This window comes from Lonchura striata, chromosome 4A (assembly GCF_050655825.1).
Source record: "Lonchura striata isolate lonStrDom1 chromosome 4A, ASM5065582v1, whole genome shotgun sequence".
NCBI classification, from domain to species: Eukaryota; Metazoa; Chordata; class Aves; order Passeriformes; family Estrildidae; genus Lonchura; species Lonchura striata.
Window position 1 is genome coordinate 5,298,952 of NC_140742.1, and position 21,239 is coordinate 5,320,190.

The window sequence follows — 21,239 nt, forward strand, 5'->3', positions numbered from 1 at the left end:
ATTCCCTTGGAAGCATTAACATTTTACAGCTGAATTCTTCTCACACACCTCTGCTGCTTTAAATGATCGCATTTGAGGTGCTGCTCTTGTATCTCATGAGGCTTCATCAGAGAGACTTAAAATAGAGTTGAGTGGAAAACATCTGCTCAATTAATAATTTGTCTCTTTTTTTGGCAATAATTCCCAAGAAATAGCTTTGCCATGGTAATTTAGATTGCTGAGCTAACAAGTTGTAACTTTATATTTTTTCAAATGAAATTGTTCTCCTCATTTCTGTGTCTTACACTTAAGAATGAACCAGCCTGGGAAGGGCTGTAGAGCTTCAAACACGAGCCAAGAGCTGGAGAAAGGAACCAGGTGGTAAAATGCAACACATACAAATAATTAATTTTCCATATATTTCCGTAATCTATAAAAGGAAAGGTAATAAATTAATTGGAAAACAAGACAACATTGCTGTAACCAGCTAAGAAAAGAGTGCAGCAAATTGGTTTTTTGAGTTACTTTGAGGCCCTAAAAACCCATTAAGCAATCACAGATCCTCCCTTAGCTGGGTGCTGTGACACCACTTGTCCATATTTCAGTGGGATCAGCACTCCTGGGCCTTCAGCTGCCTCAGCTTCTGAACGGGAGCTTTGCCCTTGAAAGAACTCTGGGGTTTCAGGCCCTTCTCCTGCTGCCTTTACAGTCCAGCCCTTCCCACAAATAGTCATATAGTCCCCTGGGATATAAAAGCCCAGGTGCAACAGATCATTAATGAGCTCTTTACTCCTCCCCAGATGTGGCATTAAAAATAATCAAATAAATTAAATGACAGCTTAATCTGATAAAAATGAAATTTCATCTTTCAAAACTGTAGCAATAATTATGTTTTTCTCTTTTTATCTTTTCTGTCACCAAGCAGCTCTTTTACCTAATTGCTAAACAATTATTTACACTTCAAACCTCTCCATAAATCCCAGTCTCTAGGAAAACCAGGCTCTGCACTCTGGCAGTGGAGTAAGGAAAAGCCACAAGCTTTTATTATGCCTTTGTAAGCAAACATACAATATTGTGGGAAGTTACTGAGTTAACATATGAGGATGCACCTGCAAGAGGCAGAAATATTGGCAGGAATCTCTAAGAAAATGAAATTTTCTATTTCCCAACTGGTCCCATGTCAACTGCTGAGGGGGGAAAATGCCAAATATTGGCATCTTCTGGTTAAAGAAGCTGTTCTGTTCCCTCCTGAGTTGATGCATGTGTTGTAGCCTATCCATAATCTCCAAAGGGAGATCCATTGGGATTTTCATGCTTTATGTTCACCTGTGGAACGTGATGGGACCATCCAGTGCGAGGATCTGTCGTCCCCCAGCAGCTTTTCTTCATTAACCCCACGTGTGAACCCCCATTTTCTGGAGCTGCTCTTTGCCACGTGGTGTTAATCAGGAGTTAATGGGGGGTAACTCCCTGTGTAAACATCTCCCTAGAAATGGGATTCAGATGTGGGATCTCCTCCGTTGGTGATGGCCTGGTCACTGATCTCATCCTGCGGCGCCGGCAGCGCCGTCTTTGTGAGCGGCATCTCCGTCTTGAAAAGAGAATCCATTTTGATCTGGGGTTTGATGTTGAAGGACTTCTGGAAGGACTCAGAGGTGAAGTAGTAGATGAAGGGGTCAAAGCAGCAGTTGAGGGTGGCGATGCACAACGTGATGGGATACATGGTCCTGGCAAACCTCTCCAGGGAGCAGTTGGCGATGGCCTGGGAGCGCACGAGCGCGTACAGGAACAGGATGGAGTTGTAGGGGACAAAGCACACGACGAAAATGGCCACGTGCACGATGATCATCTTCAGCACTTTCTCCTTGTTCGTCCCAATCTGGGACAGGGTGGCCGGCTTCCGTAAAGTCCGGAGAACCAGCGAGGAGCACGTGAGGTTGAGCAGCAGAGGGATGATGAATCCCACCACCTCAATAAATATGGTGATCTTGGACAGGTAGGTTTTCCAGATCCTTTTGGAGAACCCTTCGAAACAGGTGGTGCTGGTGTTGGACACGTTGGTCGTGGAGAACAGCGAGGCCGAAATTCCGCCGCTGAGGACCAGGATCCAAACGCCGGCGCAGACGACGGCAGAATTCCTCCTGGTGCGGATGGTGCGGGAGCGGAAGGGGTACACGATGGCCAGGAAGCGATCCACGCTGATGCAGGTGAGGAACAACATGCTCCCATAGATGTTGGTGAGGAACGCCGTGCCCGAGATCTTGCACAGGCTGTCCCCGAAGGGCCAGTGCCTGTTGAAGTTGTAAAAAATCTTAAAGGGCAAAGTGAACACAAAAAGCAAGTCTGAAACCGCCAGGTTGGTCATGAAAATGGCCGTCTCGCTCCGCATCTTCATCCGGAAGAGGAAAACAAAGAGGGAGGCGCAGTTTGTGATCAAGCCGAGGATGAAGACCACGCTGTACACGGCTCCGTACAGGTTGTACTTGAAGGAATCATCTGTCAGGCAGGTATGGTTGTTGCTGTGGTTTCCCATGCCAAGTCAGGGATGGGCTTCCAAAGGCCTCAAAGTCTACTTCAGTGACATCCATAAAATAAGGCAAGGAGCTCGTCCCTTCCCGAAGGAACACATTCCAGGGAGGTGGCTGGACTCCTTCCTACCGCATCTCCCTCATGGATCCTTTCATCCTAAAGGAGAAGAGAACTGCCATCAGTCTTGAACCCAAGTGGCTGTGCAAGAGAAATTCCCAAATTAATGGATGTGCAAACAAGAGCAGGAATTCATTTTTAAGCGAGTCTTTACAAATTCCACTATTACTGATGTTTTTCACAGTTGAAGACAGCATTTACTGAATTTAGCCTTTCCTTTCCTTCCAGCACTCCCCCATCCTCCTGTTTGAAGCAGAGTGATTGTTCTGAGCAACCAGTTCTATGGAAGGTGTCCCTGTCCACGGCAGGGGCTGGAACAAGAGGGGCTTTAAGGTCCCTTCCAAACCAAACTGTCCTATGATAATTCCAACATTCCCCCTGGAAAGGTTTTTCTATAAAATCTGAGATGGAATTGGCCCAGTATGTTTGGAAATCAATTTAACAGAATGAAACATCTGAAATTTTGCCCTAAACCTGTAACAGCAGGAGAAAAGCTGGAAGTTGTAGTGTTTGCTTTAAACTGGGCACAAAGGCAAGTTCCATGGATTTTCAAATTTTTTGGTGCAAAAGTATTAAAAAGATTCATCAAAATTTATGACAAAAAAGAGCTGCTTTGCCTTTTTTTTCTAATTGAAAATAGGAGCATCCTTACATGTTTTCCAAAGTGGAAAACTGTTGTAGCTCAGAAATATTTAGCAAAAACACTTCCCAAAGCTGTGTTTCCCTTTCTTCCCCTGCTTAAAAATGTCTGCAAATATGGTATTACTTCCAAAAGGAACTTTTTTGCAAGTGTAAAACTCTCCCAAGAAAGATTCCTCTAAGCTGTACCAACAGCTGCTTTTCATTCCCATTCTTTGTTGAGGTTTGGAATGTGAAATTTGGGAAATCTCATGTACTACACCCGTGTAAGACTTTGTCCCACCTCAACAAGCTTTGGAGACACATGAAGTGAGCACGTTTTTACTTGGACAGAGGTGCTTCCTGAACTCCCTGAATCATCTCTCCTGACTATTTTAAGTATTTTTAAGAGAATAATCCCTTGGAAAGTCTCCTTGAGGAAAGTCTCTCTGGAGCAAGGAGGTTTTGTGAGTTGGATCATCAGCACTTCTTGGAAATGTGGAGCAAAGTTGGGTCATGAAGGGAAAGACCTATTCCTTACAAACCCCAGCCAACCAAATAAGAACTAGTTTGGAATCTCCTTGTAATCTAAAAAATTTAGGAGCTACAACTGGGAGTAGTTTGGAGGTGAAACCCTTGTGAAGAGTGGGATCCTTTCCAGAGTGAATTCCTGACAGAGGAGTTTCAGCTCCAAACTTGTCACTGAGTTGTGTTAAAGGTTGCAATGGCAACAGATAAACAAATAAAATGGAAAACAAGGTTTCAAGAAAATTTTGGGATGCAAATGATCAAAATCAGACGTTTTCTGTATGCTTTCCTCCTGGGAGTTCTCGCATGCAAGCTGTCAGCCTTGCTGGTAAAATGGGACATGTTGGGAAAGCTGGGATAGCTGGGTGGAAGGGGCAAGTTCCTCACCTGGGAATGTCTGGAGAACCACAGGCTTCCCAAAAACTGGTGCTGTGACCCTAGGAGCAGGCAGCACCTCACCTTTGCACCTGGCAAAGTAGCAAGAAAGGAGGATGCCCAGATCTACCTTCCCAGATGACTTTGTCCTTTTGACATCCAAAAAGATGAATTGGAACTTGAAGGTCTCTCCTGTGGAGATGTTTTTCCTGCTGAATTCATGGGTAAATGAGCTTTATTGGGAAACAAGCTAAAAAACGGATTTCAAATATTTAAATTTATGGGAAGGACAGGAGTAAAATCTCAAATGTGGGATTCAACTCACTTTCTTTGGATCTGTGGTAAAAGTAAAAAAAGGAAAGGTCTTGCTGAAAGTTCAAATGCCTTTGAACAAGAGCTGAGTTGGATTGGAAAGCTCACATGAGCTCCAACAGGAATAGTGAGCCTTGTCTTAACCTTCAGCCTAAAGCATTAAATCCTTGGAGCTCCCTCCCAGTGCAGACACTCCCTGTTATCTCCATCAGGAGTTTGTGCTTTTGCTGGAATGTGACTCCCTGGGTGTGTGAAGCCCAGGTGTGCCACACTCTCCTGGTTCAGGGTCCACTCTGGGTCCTGCTGGGGAGATCTCAGAGGGATTGGGTGTCCTTAGAAATGTCACACAGCCTGGGAGCCCAGTGGAAAACTTTCCAACCTGGCCTGGATTTTGGCAGTTCCTCAAGACCCGGGTTTGAAGGGTGCCTTTGGAACTCTCACCTTTGCTGCTGACCAAGTGCTCGTTGCCTGACCCCGATATTCCTCACACAAGAAAAAAGATGCTCCATCACCTGACTCTTTTCTTCCTGCTCTGCTCCAGACAGCCCCAAGGTCAAATCCCGTTTTTTCCAGTGTCTAATCTCTGGGAATTGCCTGCCAGCAATTGTCTAGTTAACTTATGGGCTTTAAAATACAGCCTGCCTTGTTTACCTATTGAACCCTGAGGTGTTTAAACAAGCTGACAAGTGGCTTTGAAACCCAGCCATGTGCTTTAAATTCTGTAGGACGAGTCCACAGATTGAGTTTTCCAAGTGTAAAATTCCCTTTCCTTCCTTTCCACTATGGATTAAAGCAGTGGGATGCTCTTCATGGACACCACAGTCACCACTGCTGTTCCTTGCTGGGAAAAAGTAAAGCAATATATTTTTAAAAAGCTGAGTAAATACTGGATGACAAAGTAGGTTTTTTTATCTTTCATGCAGGGCAAAGCTTTAAATCCTATATTTCAACTAGGGGCCAGTCCAGGAGGGGAGGAATGTAATGGAATAAACCCCCTGTTTAGTGTGATAAAATTCAGAATATTCTCTCTCCTAGCAAGGATGGTATCAGCAAACCCCCAGCAGCCATCCCTTACAAAACCCTGTAATTCAGAGCAAGGTTCAGCAGAGTTATCTCCAGGCTTTGCTCTTTTATAGTAGAAATATCCCATCCTCCACGGACTGAAAAGAGAGGAAATCTTGGTGTTACTTCCTATGGTGCCTGAGTATCCTGTTTACAATTCCTGTATTTCCTCCTCCCAGCACCCCAAGACACCTCCGAACTGCCAGACTGCAGCTCCATCCAGAGGAGCTGTTTGTTAGAAAAGGAATTACTGCAGGGAAAAAACAAATTTAAAAGCAGCCCCTGTCATTCCATTATCCCATTCTTCCTGGTCTCACTGATCCCCTTCTCCACGTGTGCAGCAAGCTGAGGTCAGAAAAAAACAGCGTGAAGTTTGGGGCTGGCATTTTTGGCGTCATCACATTTTCTTTTAGTCATGTGAGATGTCAGATGAGAGGAATTTTATCAGTCTGGACGTGAAGGACACCCTGTGTGCTCATTTGAACAACTGAACTCTGGGTTTGGGAGGTCTGGCACAGCCCTGATGGGAAAACCTCCCAAAGCTGGAGGATCTTTGCTGGATTATCATGATGTGTACTCAGGTTATCTCCTAAATCTTGAGGAACAAAGGTTTATAGACAGAGAAGCCAAAACCTGCAGGACAGTGGGGTTTGGGGAGGTTTCTTTGGGTTTTGTCCCAGGTTATGGCACCACTCCTTGTGTTTTGATAGGGTCTCAGCCCCAGCCTTGGAAATAAATAAGGATTTTCCTGGGGCACAGCAAGAGCTTTATTTCTGCCTTCTCCTGACAAGAATTCCATTCACTCCAGGGTTTGCATTCCCTGCTCCTCGCCCCATTGCTGCAACACCTGTGGGATGTGTAACTTAGTCCCACCACAGAGCCCAGGGTTACAGCTTTACAGCAAACTCAGCTCTGCAGCTTCTTGGTGTTTATTTCCTTCCTTTGTTCCACTTTAATTAGGCAGAAGGTACAAATAAAGGTGTGGGGTTTTTTTTTTGGTTTTTTTTTTTTTTTTTTTTTTTTTTTTTTTGTGGGGAGATGTTTGGGGTTTTGGCAGATTTTTGCAGAGATGATAATTCTGTGTAAGTCTGTAAGACTTGAGTTCTTCCAGACTGGTGACTATAGATAAAATAGGATTAAACTGCAATTGTTTGAATAGATAAAATCAAAACTATTCTATATTTATAAAAAACCAAAACATTTTTCTATCTGAAAAACTGAACATCTCAGTTCCTGCAATGGAATTTCCACTTCTACTTTCTTTTTTTTCAGTAGAAGTTGGTTTTGTTCAGGGAGAGCTGTGAGAGTGTGAACTGGCAGCAGCTTTAAGGACAAACCTCCAGTCTGGGGCAATCTGGTGGCTGATTTGTTCCTGTTGGAGGCTGCCAGGGCAGGAGCTGGTGCTGCACAGTGATGCTGTCTCCGTTTTCCCAGAGCCAGCAGTGTGGGGTTATGGAAAGCTGGACCAGCTGGAGCAGGTGATGCTGGATCTGGCTTCTCCAGAGCAAGACGTAAGGATGGGAAATAGCTTGGGACGCCAATTTTGGGGTTGGGCTCAGCTCGCTGAGTGGCTGCGAGTGCTCCATCCTCCCCGGAGCTCCTGGCAGATTCCCAGTTTTCCTCCCCGGTGCGGTAGGAGCGAGGGAAGGCCGGGATTAGAGGGTGGGAAGCGGAGCAGCTGCCTGTAAACAAAGCTCCATTGACGATCCGAAACGCCGGCAAGGAGAAACGCTTTAATCTCTTTCATTTCCTAATCCTAAGTGATGTATTGGAGAACAGTGGGGAAAGAGCAGGCAGAAGTGGCACTTTGAAGTCCGTGGAGGTTTGTGGATCTTCAAAGAGCCATTCTTACCCTTTGCTTTATCGCAGTGAATGCCTGGCCGGTATGCCGGGGAATGGGGACGTTTGCGGGTGATTAGCCTAAAAAGCAGGGCAGGAAGGCTCTTCTTGATGGCTTTGACACTTCTTGTGCTCAGTGTCACCCGACCTGGCACTCGCCAGCCCTTGCTGCGGGTGCGGCATCGCCTCCTGTACCTGCGGGGAGCCGGGGTCGGGAGTGACGCGCTCCAAGGCAGGTTTCAGCAGCCGATTTTTCAGAGGAAAACCCGAAACGTGGCGCCGCTTGGGGATGAATCCATGGCAGGGATGAGGTGGGAGCCACCGGCCGCTCCTGTCCCCCGCTCTGAGCTGGCTTTGGCTCCTGGGCACCCTCACACCCCCAAGCCCTGCAGCTCCTTTCTGTGGCGCACGGATGCAGCAGGACCCCGATTTCCATTCTTCTCCAGGACGGAGCAGGGAAGGAAACCTGAGCCTCTCAGCCCGAACCCCAGAGGCGCTCTCCCTTTTTTTTCTACCCTTATTTTCTTTTTGTTTTTAATTGCTCAGCACCGCCGTTGTCTCCTCGCTGTCCTCTGAGACTTACAAAGCATTTCCTGCTCGTGGTGCCTTCTCTGGGCTGTATCTGTTTTGGATTGAGCTAATTAAAATGTTTCCTTCAGAAGAGATTCGCGGACTGCCTTACCCCATATTCAGCCACTGATCCTCAGGGCATGACTCTCCTTTTGTTTGCTCTGAGAATGTCTCTCTCCATTTACATCACCCTTTAACCCTTGGCGTGCTCTGCCTTTCCCCATCCCCAGCAGCCTCCAGAGGGGCTGGGCCGCAGCCAAGAAGCGATGGGATTCACCCCAAACTTCTCGGCGAAGTTTGCATTATTTAACACTTGTAAGAGCGGCTTTTTGCACGGCCTTTGGTGCTGGAGGAGTGCGGGAATGCTGCTTGTTTGGAGCCCCAGGGATTGCTGGATAATGGCAGAGCTGGATTCAATAGAGGAGATTTAGATGCAAAGAAAAGCTGATGAAGTGCTGAAAAGCAAAGTTACCCTGTCTGACCAGGTTGTTTTCACCCAGGAATAATGTTTGTGGTAGAGGTTGCCGTGTCCTTGATGTAGCTCTGGTTCATTACAAAGTGTGGCTAAGGAAAAAGGAAAAAAAAAAAAAAAAAAAACAACATAAAAAATAAGAGACTCCTGTTTCCCTGAGCCACTGGAGACTCCAACAACAGGCCTGGGTTTATTTGCTCACAGCTCCAAAAGGTTCCCTGTCAGCAGCCTGCCCAACAAGCTGCCTTTCTTTGCTTTCCCTGACACAATTTCCAGTGATTCCTCACCCATTCCTTGGCTTTTTGGCTCCTTGTTGCCTTTCCTCAGCTCCTCTGAGCCACCTGGAGCCCTCCTGTCACCCCATCCTCATCCCCTTGGGCTGGATGCTCTGCACTCCCTTTGCTAAAATGGGAGAGCTGAACCTTCTCCTCCCTAATTCAGAAATTATGGACTGTTTTGGCCTTGCCTTGCACCAAGAAGGTGCCAGCACAGCAGCACAAACACCAATTTCACCTTGGCAAGGTGGCCTGTCTGGATTCCTTTGGGTGCTGGGCCAGTCTGTCCATGGGGCTGGACAAAATCCATATTTAGGACCTTGAGGGAACTGTGCCCTGCATTTATTTACTGCAGGGTGTTGATTTAATAGGGCTTTATTCTCTTAAATGGCTTTATGCTGAGGGGAAAAGGGGAAATTTTGAGGACTGTAGAATCCCAGGATGGTTTGGGTTGGAAGGGACTTTAAAGCCCATGCTGTTCAATCCCTGCCATGGACAGAGACACTTTCCACCTCCAGGCCTTGTCCAACCTGTCTTTTTCTGTAAAGTGGTAAAATAACTTAAGAAATTACTCCACAATGCAGAAATATCCAATCTCAGCTAGCCAGCAATGCTTCTGCAGTGAAGCTTCTTAGAAATCAGATTTTCTATTATAAGATGAGGGCAAGGCAATGACATTCTGGCATGATGCAAGGGCTGGATGCTGCTTTTCCTGCTAAATATGGTTATATCCAGCTGTAAAACATGCTGGGGAGTAATAGCGTGAGTTGTCAGCAGGTTCAAGAAAGGAAAATGGGAATATTATTAGAGGAAAAGAAGAGGTCTGTTGTGGCTGTGTATTTACAGCATCACAGGGTCTCACAGCCTGATGAGCTCATGTTTTGACCAGAGAAAGGATCTGCTCTGCTGCCAGAACACACCTTTGTCTCAGGGCTTGGGGACTGATGAATGTCCCTTAATTTCACTTGCCAAGATAAAGAGATCTTCCTTTTCCTACCACCCAAACCCATTACAAATAATCCAGGGAATTTTCCTGCAGCCAGGGTCAGCTCAGGCTGGTCTGGCTGTGGAGCAGGGTGGATCTTTACCCCTTTTATGGGGTCGAACTGGGAGCTGGTGCAGGAGGAAGCCTTGCAGAGCCACTCTCTGCTCTGGGAATAAAGAGCTCCTCTTTTCAGGGAGAGAATTTCCCTTCTGTGGAAAGCGGTGGCTCAACTTCCCCAGGACTAAATCGGATCCTTATTTCGGGAGGAGGAGCAGAGTGAGGCTCTGCACGCACGCTTGACCTGGAAGGACCTGCTGAGGGTGGCTGAGTGCTCCAGGAGCCATCCCCACCCAGCCCTGCCCTCCCTGCCGGCTCCTTTGGGATCCTGGAGCCCCGGCAGGCTGGGAACTCCACTCCAGCCACACAGCCCTGATCAGTAACGCTCAGACATCAGGAAATAGAGCCCCAAATTCCAAATATGCTGTAAGCAGGGTGAGGGGCAGCAGCACTGATAGATCATGGACGTGGCATCCACCCAGACGGCTCCAAGAGCTGCAATGACAGAATCCCAAATTGCTTTGCCACCTCCCCTCCAACAGTGCACCCTGTCCCCAGGATCTGGCCCAAACTCTGGATAAAACTGCTTTAATTCCTGCTCCTGTGCTCCAGCCATGAAGTCACTGCTGGGGGACTGATCCATCTTGCAGCTGGGAGAGCATCCTCTCCCTGCCCAGGGAATGTTTCCATCCCTCCTCCTCAGCAACCCCAGGTGTAGCTTCAGAGTTTTGTGCCTCATTGCAATGCCCTAAATGACGGGAGTGGGGAACTGGGGCATTTCCCTTGTGTTTGTCTGTGTGGAGCTGACCCTGGAATTTGGAAGACATCGATTTTTATCAGTTGAGGAGGATTGTCATTTTTAGCCTCAAAGGATTCCAGTGAAATGTTTGTTCAGCCTCCTCTCCCACCCCCTTCCTCCCTCCTATGTGTTTCAGGACTTTCTTTTAAAATGCAGAGTCTTTGAACCCCCCAAAGTACCAGGGTTTCCTGCCTGTTTTTTTGTTTTTAGGGAATGCTCCTAAGGGCAAGAAGATGGAAAAGTACTACGGGGGGGGGGGAATGTCCTTATCACCGAGCTGTGAACTTTGCACTTCCCATTCTCTGGATTTGACTGTTCTGTCCCTATAGGGCAGCAATACCAAAACCACACACAATTGTCTCCTCTCAAACAATGATTTGGGAATGTCATTAAAACCTCCAAACTTTTCCTGCATATTTTTCTGCCATGTGCTTATATTGTATTAAATCCTCTCTCTTCCAAACAGCCAAATCTTTAAATGATGTTGTTCATCGTTCATTTTACTTCAGACACCCGGGTTTTTAGAGTAGTCTTTGAATTTTTCTCATTGAATTTTGCAGCTTTAAAGGAATATATTTTAGACATGAATAGCAGCTGAAGCGATAAAACAATTTTTTAACTTTTTCAGTATAATATTTATAAATTAATTCCTAATATTTTTGGTATAGTTTGTGGGAACCAGCCCTCCATTAAACGAAGTGAATGCCACATTACTATCCAACCCATTATAAGCCTAAAGTGTCTTTTATGACACTGACTTCAAGTACAAAAGAAAGCTGTAACCAAGAGATCCTTTTCACAAACAAACAACAGGACAGAAAAGTCCTAAACTTGTCACCTGCAGTGCCACAACGAGAATCTCGATGGGAAGGGAGAATTACGCTGGGAGTTTGAACCATCTCCATGCAATCCGGAGGAGTAGCTCTCACAGGAATTACTTTCCCAAAACTTGGAGCTCATCTTTCTGCCTTTAAGCAGCCATGGCAGGGCTGGAGCAGGAGGAAGGGGAGTCGCCAGCGTAGGGAAAACACCGCAGATCTCCAGTGAAACCCGGCGGGATTCATCCCCCGCATCCATCCGAGCTCGCAGAACCCCCACCCGGAGCTGCCGTGAAACCCGGCCGCTTTTCCTGCCTCGGGAAAGGGGACACTTACCCGGACCGCCAGCATTCCCACGGCTCGGGGCTTCCACGGGATCCCTCCCTGACACTCCTTTGTGTCCCTGGGACACGAGTCCTTATCCCCACGCGGGAATGGCCACTTTGTGCGAGTTCAGCCGCTCATCCCCAAACTCCGCGCCGGCTGGCAGCTGCCCGGCCTTTGTTCCGAGCGGGATCGGGGCTGCCGAGCGCTGCTGCCATCGTGCCTTGGGAAAACGGGACGCAAGAATGGGCCCAATGTCTGGGCAGGGGCTGTGGGCAGGGGGAAACTCCTGGGGGTCTCCATAGGAAACGCTTTCCATTGGGCAGGGATGTGTTATTAGCGGCGGAGCCCGCCCCGCCCCGGGTCTCCGCTGGGTCCCTCTCGCGGGGCTCTATCCATGGATTCCCTCCCAGAGCCTCTCCCAGCTCGGAATTTGCAGCTTAAGGACAGCCCGACAATGAGCAGCGCGGATTTCCTGAGCAATTAGCCGGGGGACCCAGCCTGGGAGAGCGTGCCCGATGGGAACGAGCAGGGAAAAGCTCCTCAAAGCTCGGGTTTTCCAACCCGCGGCCGTAATTGTGCCTTCCAATTAAAAAAAAAAAAAAAAAAAAAAAGCGTGGAGCAGAGTGGGGAGCTGAGACTCGGGAGAGCACTGGGAAAGATTAGGAAGCTGCAGAGCAAAGTTGGCCGTGAAAATAAAATAGCAAATACTTCCCTGGGCAGATTTAGAAAGGCGCTGTTTGTTAGGCTGGGGGTTGTTGTTGTTTTGTTTCAAATCTGCTCAGAGGAGCTGACTGGAACAGTCTGGGTTCTTGCCCTGAATCGCTGGATTCCTGCTGGAAAGCCGGTCAGCTTTCCTTTTCCAGGGCCATAATTACAAATACTCAGAGAAGCGTGGCTGCTTCTGCCCGGGAGCTGCCCCCGAGAGCCGCGCGGTCAAGCCGCCCTCTGCCTAAAAACTGGTTCTTTTCCCACTCTTACCTCCGATATCAGCTCTTCAGGTTGGGACGAGGCTCTTCTGGCAGCAGCAGCAAGGCGGCGGACGGTTCATTTTATTCCCTTTTCAGCCCTCTCTGCTTGCACAGGGCTGAAACGCCGGGGCTGCTGCGAAAGCCCAGCCTCCCCCCTAACGCGTCTCGCTCGCATTGTGTTTGTCTCTCCTCTTCCTCCGCTCTCCTTGGCTCTTCCCACAGGCAGCCAAGGCCAGTAAACAACTCATTGCAAGCTGCGATGGATGTAGCTCCTCGGGCTGGTGGCCACCGCGGCTGGGTGGCCTCTGCAGCGCAGCCGGCTGCTGCCACAGCTTTTATCCCTCCATGCAAATAACTTCCTGAGGATCTCCAGTAACAGCCCGGCAGCTCCGGGCTGCCCGGCCCCAGCCCCTGCGAGCCCCCGGCTCAACGCGACACAAAAACAGCAGCGTGGATTCGGAGCGAGAGCGCTGCCGGGGCAGATGTTTCCTGCTCCCGGTGGGCAAAGGTCCATTTTATTTGTGTAGTAAAAATAGAGGCAGAAAACGTGGGGGAATGGTGGCGGCACGGCCAAAGGCATCGCTGTCAGGTTCAGGATGGAAAACTCGCCAGTATCACCAGTAAATTTGCACAGGAACCCAGGTTCGTGGTTTTGGGGCATTTGCAGGCGGCTGCATGGAGATGCTGATCCCTGGGGAGATGCGGCCGCTTTTCACACCCATTCTCATGCGAGGGTGAGAGCTCTCAGTGGGAACCATTGACCAACACCGCTGGCATTCGAAAGCTTTTTTTTTAGGGAAAGAAGGATATCGGGAGCTGGGTGTTTAGGATGAGTTCACTGAAACCTTTGCCCAGATTAACATCTTGAGTCTGAGCTTCAAAACTGCCCGGGCTGGGCAAACCCATTAGAGAAGAGACTGATGGCCCCTTAAAGATTAAATGCAGCATAAATCTTAACCCAAAACTTCTGTGCCTCTTACAGAATTTAGGCAGAATGTGGTGATTGTGCCAACTTTGCTGCTGCTGGAACGGACCCAGGCAGCTGTGCCTGGCTGGGATGTTTGCTTTCTCTCCGGAGTTATTGGTTTAATTAAACTCTCCTGACAAAAGTCTTCAGCTGTTGGGAACTTCAAGGGCTGGGAGAACAACTCCTAAAAATGTTACAGGAGTTTGGGAATGGGATTTACGCCCTTTGTGGAGTTCATCCTTCTAAACCACCATAGTGATTCCAGCTTTGTCTCCATCCGTGGTTGCCATTAAACCCAGAAGCTGTAGTGAGCAGGTTATTCAGTCACCACTTGGTGACTGAATTTAGGAATTTTTTTTTTTTCTTTCATAAGGAGGATTTTTTTCTGCTACAGCCAGAACTAGAAGCTGGAAAAGTGCAATCTGTAGGTTGAGCCAGAACGGTGTTCTCTAACCTGTAGAGATCACATAAAAAACCAAAAATTCCAGTTTTGTCCCTATGGAACATAAACTGTTTGGTATTGATGAGAAAGAAAGCATCCCCAGAGCAATATATTCTTGCTGTCTTTCAAGGCACTGAAAATAATCCATGGATGCCTTTATCCTTCTCCTCCTAAACAGGCCGAATGTTGTGCTATCAACCCACTCTGTGTATTTTTATTTAAATAAATAAAGTACAAACATTCCCAACACAGTGCCCTTAAGAGAGGTTTATTTGCCAAACATGAAGAAAGGAGGAGGCTGCCTCTCTTCTTGGTTCCAGTTACAGAAGAGTGTTTGCTTTAAAATGGAAAAACAAGGAGCAGACTCCTGGGCCCTTCATCTCTGCACAACCCATTTGGTGTCCCCACCCTGATCCCATGGTGTTCGTCCTAGACTTGGGACAGGGTGGGATTTAGTGAACTCTCCTTGTTAAAACATTGGCAGGACATCAATAATCTGGAGTTATTTTGGAAAACAAGGGAAACTGGGCTGTTATCTTATTGGAAAGTGTGGCTGCTGAGAAGGCACAATGTTTGGAAGCAGAAGTTTTACCCCCTCTTTGCAGAATTTGCTGTCTATGCACAGAAACTCCATGGAAATGACACTTCTGGGCTGTCTCTGGCTGTGTCAGTGCTGGAGTGCCTTTGGGACTGGGATGTGCAATTCCCAGTGATTTTAGCCAGGCAGAAACACCTGAATTTATGGGATAATTTTGCCCGGAAAAGGAGCATATTGCATTTCCCGGTGATCAACACTTAATTCTTTTGCTATCAAACCTGCTGAGTATTTTCAGTCAATTGAGGCTTTTTTGTGCCAGTTTTCCACCTTCAGGGCACTTAGGAGCGCTCCAAAGAGCCAAAGAGCAGAACCCAAATCCAGCTGGCATTTGAAGGCCACTGGAATATACATGATCAAGGCATTAACTTTGTTCCTTTATTGCTCCTTTCCTCCCTGTTCTTTCCTGCCCAGCAGAACTCATTTGTCATTTGGGCCATAAATATTACATGGATTGGTTCATCTTGAGGCTTCCATGGAGCCTTCCATCCAAAGAATCCATGAACAGGCTGCTGTGGCACAAATGGAGCATCCAAGGGCAGCTTGGTAGCATCTGAGTGGTTTAGGAACCCTGCCTGGGGAAGGGAACACCCCCATGAGCCCAAAACATCGACTTTTTGCCTCAAATTGTTGTATTTGGAATTTTTTTTGCCTGTCTGCAATGCATTCATGATATCCTGTCTCATTTTCTCATCCTGTGGCACAGCTTCTAAAGGTTTCACACTTTTAAAGCATCAGCTTTAGGACCACAACTCCTGTGGAATAATGTTTAATGTCTGGGTGATCCCAAAGGATCATTATTGGGGTGATTAAACCAACAAGTTTAATTGTGTTCGAACAGGGTGTTTCACTGAGGGTTTTTCCAGGAAAACTAAAGGAAAATATCAGTAATAGTGGCATTTTTCTGGGGCAAAAGAGAAAAAACATCACTTTACAGAAACCAAGGCTGATGCTGGAAAAGATTTTAAAGGAAAATTCCTGAACAGAACCGGGTTGGATGAGGCTTGGAGCGACCAGGGATAGTGGAAGGCGTCCCTGGCCATGGCAGAAGTGGGACTGGGTGAGCTTTAAGTTCCCTTCAGCCCAAACCACTCCACAATTCTGTGATTCTCTAACCCTTCAAGAGCTCATTAATACTGTGGAATTCCTAATGTTTCATGGTTTGTCATGGCTTCCATTTAAAACCTTCTTTGAAAAGTTTTATAACATAGCAACCAAAAATCTCTTTGGAATCAAATGGAAGCACAAAGCATCATCTTTTCAATTTTGGGCATTTTTTAATAAGCATTTAGAAGAATTTGTAAATAATTTTAAGTGCTGAGAGAGATGGCAGAGAAGAAAAACAAAAGGCAAGTGCTCATTTGAAGCCATCCCCTTGCAATTTTAAAAAGGCCTCATTTAAAAATCTTGGTTTGTTATTTATCAGCACTTAACGTTCCATTACTTTCCTATCCAACAGAACTTTTTGCCAATAGATGCCAGGATATTTCTTCTCCAAATGTTTAGACCTTTCTGTACTTAATGCACTTAAGCAAAGGCAGGATCATGAGCTGCTGAAATTGGGGAAAAGGTAAAAAAAAATTTTGCTGGGTCAGGCAAATCCAAACCTCTGATGGCACCAAGGCCTGGACTTGAATACCCCTGCAAACCTCTCATTTTGTCCTCAGCCTTTGTTTTTATTTTATCCCAAATAAGCCAGGAAAGTAATCTCTGCAGACAGATTCCACTCCTTGTCTTCAGCACTCCTTGCTCCTTTGCTTTCCATGTCCTGCAGGAATTTCATTTGGCTCTTCCAAGGTTGGCTAAGTAGTTTCAGAGTCTTTAATTTCTCTTGTTGATGGAGAAGGGATTAATTTTGCAGACTTCCACACCTTCCTCATCTTTCCCTTAACATGGAGCAATTTCCACATCAAGCCCATGGTGTCTCCCTGCAGAAATCACATCCAGGAAAGAAATTCCTGGTTATTCTCTCCTCCAGAATGAGTTTATAAAGTCACCATGTCTGTGTTTTCTGTGGGATCTGGGTCTGTTGGCTCCTTTTCCCCAGTTCAAAGGGACAGATCCCAGTTCTGCTGGGACAGATCCCAGTGGGAATGGACACTGTTGTTTTTCCAGCTACTCCGAAATCTTATCCCTGGCAAAGGGAGCAGGTGTTTTCCAGCAGAGCCTGTCCGCTCCAGCTGGCCAGAGCCTGATTCCCAGGCTGTGACATCAGTGCTGCCTGATGGTGCCCAAAGGGACACCAAAACACTTCCCTTTTTCTCCCCCTCCTGCAGAGCAGGGTTTTAATGAAAATTGGGAGAAGTAGAGTTGGTTTATTGGGGTTTTATCTGAATCCTGGTGACTGCTGCTGTTCCAGACATGGTGGAGCCAGGGTTTTAGGCAGGGACAGTGGATTGGAAGGAGATGCTGCCCATGGCAGAGGGGTTGAACTGGATGATCCTTAGGGTCCCTCCCAGCCCAAGCTGTCAGTGCCAGCAGGAGGATCCATATCCACATTTCATCCCTCACAGCTTCCCTGGGCTGAGGCTGGGGGACGGCTCTACCTGGAATGTGAGCACATTGCTGGTATTTTCCTAGAGGAAAATGAGTTTCACCAAAAAACCTGGGAAGTGTGGAGAGCCAGACTGGTGGGAAGAGCCACCACAGGGCAGAAGTGAAAGGAGAAGGCACCAACAGAAGTCATGCCCAGGGCTGGCTGCTGTTCCTAGGCAGAAGCACGGAGGGAGGTTAAATTTCAACAAATCCCAAGGACATGAGAAAATCAGGGAATTTATTCTGTGTTCTGACAGCAAAAACTCCCCATTTTAAAGGGCTGGGAGCACCCCAAACAATCGAGGGCACAGCCAGGCAGGAGCACAATTCTGCTGGGCATGAATAGAAGGAAGAAGCAGCTGAATATCAGGAAATGTTTGGAACAATGCAGAGATTGGGCTTCGCTGGAGGCTCCCAGGGGAAGTGGTAAAAGCCACAAGGGCTGAATAATGGAAAAGCAGACAAAACCATGGTGTGTATATCATAGAGAGAAATCCTTCAGCACAGGCCTGGGGAATTGTCAGTCCTCAGGGAGCACAGCATTGCTGCTGTGTTAATAATGTCTTTAAGTGACGGGGTTTGAGTCACAGATTGAAAATTCCTTGCCAAGGAGGGAGGTGGGGAGGCCCTGACACAGATTGCTTGGAGAAGCTGTGGCTGTCCCATCCCTGGAAGTGTCCAAGGCCAGGTTGGAGCAGCCTGGGACAGTGGCAGGTGTCCCTGCTGATGGCAAGGGGTGAGACTGGATCAGCTTTAAGGTCCTTCCCACCCAAACCAGTCTGGGATTCTGTCTTTTGACCCCAAAATGAGGCAGCTTGGAGCCCAGGGCTCATAGGGAGCTCTTGTGATTGTGCCCACCTGGGGTCAAATGCCCAAATTGTGCCTCACTTGTGGGACTTGGATTAGTAAAGCTCATTAGCAGAGCTAATCTTGCCCAGCCTGAGCTTTGCTGGTGCACAAACTCCCAGTGCTATGCAAATCCAAGCAGGTTTATTTGTGCTATGCCACCCCTGCTTCACTCCTGCTCTCCAGCTGCTGCTGGGACTTTGGCCTCCCCTCAGCCTCACTAATTGCAATTAAGATTTTGGCAAAGCAATCAAGGCTGCCTGCTCTGGGTTTGCTCCATATCCCTGAAAGATGCAGATAAGCATTTCCTTGGGAATGGCCCCAAAATGCCTCCAAAGTGCCACCAGGGAGTCCTCACACCCCCCAGCCCTGGTACCTGACCCTGCTCCTCCCAACCCTCCCTTCTCCAGCCTGGAATAAACACTTGGCATCCACTGGAAGTCCATCCTGAAGTTCAGATTCATCCCAAAGCCTGGTTCATGACCCAAAATTCCTGTGCAGGCTGACTGGAGTCCCACAGGATCTCCTGACAGGAGGTGGGCACTCCTTCAGGAGCATGGATGGGAATAGAGCACCAAGCAAAGAAATCCAGGAGATTAAACCAAATGAAAGCTGCTTTGCTAAAAGCATTTTGACTCCTGAGGGAAGAAGAGCTTCGCCATGCCAGGGGAAGGCCTCCCTGCCCAGGAGCTCCCTAGATAAGGATGGAATTCCTTGTATAACCTTTCCCTTGGTTACCAGAGCTTTGTTTTAAATAGGAAAGCAACCCCAACAAGGCAGTGCCTCTATTTTTGTCCTTTTACCTTTCCTCCTGATGTCCTTCCAAGCCTGGGGAAGGCGTGGCTGCCCCATCACACCCCTGTAGCAAAAACACACAAACCTCCTTGTTGCTCCAAAGAAGATAATTTATTGAAACAAACCAAGTCTTTTTATACCTTAAACTCAACCAAACTTAACAGAGTTTCACCAAAACAAGCACTCACTGGCTGCCTGCCACTGCAGTGTCATTGTTGGCACGTCCCTTTATACAGTCAGATCTCTGTTCATGTGATGTTCATGTGGTTCCCTCCCATGCTGCCTCAGGATTTTAACTTTTATATGTTTCATATATCTGTAATCCTGCAGTTCTTTAGTGAATAACTCTAAACTCCACACACAGTGTGAGCTGCTGTTCTCCCATTTTGGGCAGACACAACAATTCCTCTCCAGGCCTGGCAATCAAGGACACCTCACTGCCTCAAGCCCCAGAGATGGAAACAAAAGTGAGTTGAGGGGGAGCAAACTTGGGGTAAATTACTTAATTACCTGAAGATGGAATTGGAAGAATAACCCCCAATATGCAAATGGCCAAACTTATAAACGTGTGAAAACCTGTGACCCATGGTCCATTTTGGGTATAGCCCTTGGAGGGCTTTGCCTGCTCAAAATGTACTTGAAGGCCCTTCAGTAACTATAACCACTTTTTATTCCCTTAATTTTGTCTGGCCTCTGCTTTTAGGTAGCCTCAAAAAGGCATCACACCAATGAACACACAAGGCAACTGTGGCCCACAGCTGGATCCTTCCCAGAGTGCTTTCTGGTGAACAAAAGTGAAAAAGATCCTTATTCTTTATTTCCCACACATCCCCACTCTGGGGAACAGCTCTCCATGAAATGTGAGACCCTCACTCATAATTCATGGGCTCCCCATTTTATCAGCACTAAGTGACCAGGGAAGGACAACTACACCTCCTGTGGCCTGGAGCCAATACAGGATTTTCTCCTGGGTTCCTGTCTTCCCTCCTTCGCTGTCTTGCTTTTCCTCTGGGAAAGGATTTACTTAAAGCAAGGATTTTACTCAACATTTAATAGAGGTTGTATGGAACGAAGTGACTAGACTGAAGCAAATCAACCCCTCTAATTTTACAGAGTCTGATTGAAGTCTTTCCTGTTGGTTTCTTGTTTCTGGCAATGCAATTTCATGAATTATTAATCATGCTGGACTCCCCCAAGCCAAACTGGCTGTGGAATGGGAGATAATAGGATGCTTTTCTTGTTAACAACAGCACCTGCAGCCCAACTTCCATGGGACCTGCTGTCCTGACGTGTGTCCTCTGGGCTTGAGGATCCTTTCATCCATCCCTTCCCATTCCTGCCCTGTCACAGACACAGGTCTGCTCACCAAGAAGAAATCTGGGAGGATTGTCCCCGTTTTCAGCTGGACAGTGACACAGCTGTGGGTTTGCTGAGGCTTTGGTGGAGCTACTTTGGATCTGTTGGAAAGGGCTTGGATTAACCTCATGCAGCCAAAAAGCCAAACAGCCCAAACAGATTTCTCCACCCTGGGCCTGCCTGTCCTGGGCAGGGCTGGGAAGCTCTGGGAAGTGCCTGGTGGGCTCCAAGAGGCCATGGTTGGTTCCCAGTTGGACTCAAGCTGGGTTTGGAGCAGGATGGGATGTGGAGGCTGCCAGGGTGTGCTGACCCCTGTCAGTGCTGAGGGCAGAGCTGAAGGCAGATCCCAGCCCAGGAGCCCCCCAGGAGCTGCAGATGGAGTTTCCTCACAGGGCTGGAATGCAAAGAGCTCCCAATGAAGGCAGCACCTTCCAGCAGCTCCCACTCCATTCCTGAGGGCATCCAGCTCTGGCTGCTCTGGGATCCAGGAGAGGAAGCAGAAAGCAGCACATCCCAAAGGGAAGCACCAGAGGAATTCAGGGAGACAGAAGAAACAGCCTGGAATTCATCCAGCTCCTTGGTGTTGTCACCCCATCTCCTGTCAAAGGACCATGAGTGGCCTTTGTTCCAGTGCTGTGTCCCCTGGGAGAGTGCAGAGAAGTGGGACCAGTGCTTGAGGTGTTCCTGGGTGCTGGGCCAGCTCCAGCCCCAACTCCAGCTCCAGCTCCAGCTCCAGCCCCAGCTCCAGCTCCAGCCCCAACTCCAGCTCCAGCTCCAGCTCCATCCTCAGCCCCAATTCCAGCCCCAACCTGTGCAGGGCAGTTTTCCACAGTGGCCCAGAGAAGTTTTCCCTTGGGAGCTCTGGCTGTGGCTGCACTCAGCTGGAGCTCACAATCAACGCTTCCATGAGAACTCAAGGTGACTTTTTGGACCATTCTGAGCAGGTCCTATATTTATCCTAACCCTGACACATCTTTAAATAGCACAGACACATGGCAGGTCCCTGCTCAGAGAGTTCACCACTCTCAGCTTCCCTGAGCGTGGTTTCCTTGGAGGAATTTGTAAAGGAGCAG

The 21,239-nt window shown here is 47.8% G+C and overlaps 2 protein-coding genes across 5 annotated transcripts in view; one reads left to right on the top strand and one right to left on the bottom strand.

Moving 5' to 3' along the window:
* CYSLTR1 (cysteinyl leukotriene receptor 1) overlaps positions 1-21,239 on the top strand; it is a 90,097-nt gene that overhangs the window by 26,448 nt on the left and 42,410 nt on the right. The window lies entirely within an intron of this gene.
* On the bottom strand, positions 996-13,047 carry LOC110474370 (lysophosphatidic acid receptor 4). Of its 3 annotated transcripts, XM_085570866.1 has the most exons (3): positions 12,641-13,047; positions 11,672-11,882; positions 996-2,664 (listed from the first exon to the last, which is right to left on the bottom strand). In XM_085570866.1, the coding sequence occupies exon 3, from the start codon at positions 2,510-2,512 to the stop codon at positions 1,466-1,468; it is 1,047 nt and encodes a 348-aa protein (XP_085426992.1). In that variant the 5' UTR covers positions 2,513-2,664; positions 11,672-11,882; positions 12,641-13,047; the 3' UTR covers positions 996-1,465. The 3 variants fall into 3 exon arrangements, with proteins under 3 accessions (XP_085426992.1, XP_021393412.1, XP_085426993.1); XM_021537737.3 differs by lacking the exon at positions 11,672-11,882; XM_085570867.1 differs by lacking the exon at positions 11,672-11,882 and having other exon boundaries at positions 996-2,706.

Bases quoted from the DNA above. Each gene is read 5' to 3' on its own strand.
- LOC110474370 (XM_021537737.3), bottom strand. From the start codon at position 2,512: ATGGGAAACCACAGCAACAACCATACCTGCCTGACAGATGATTCCTTC.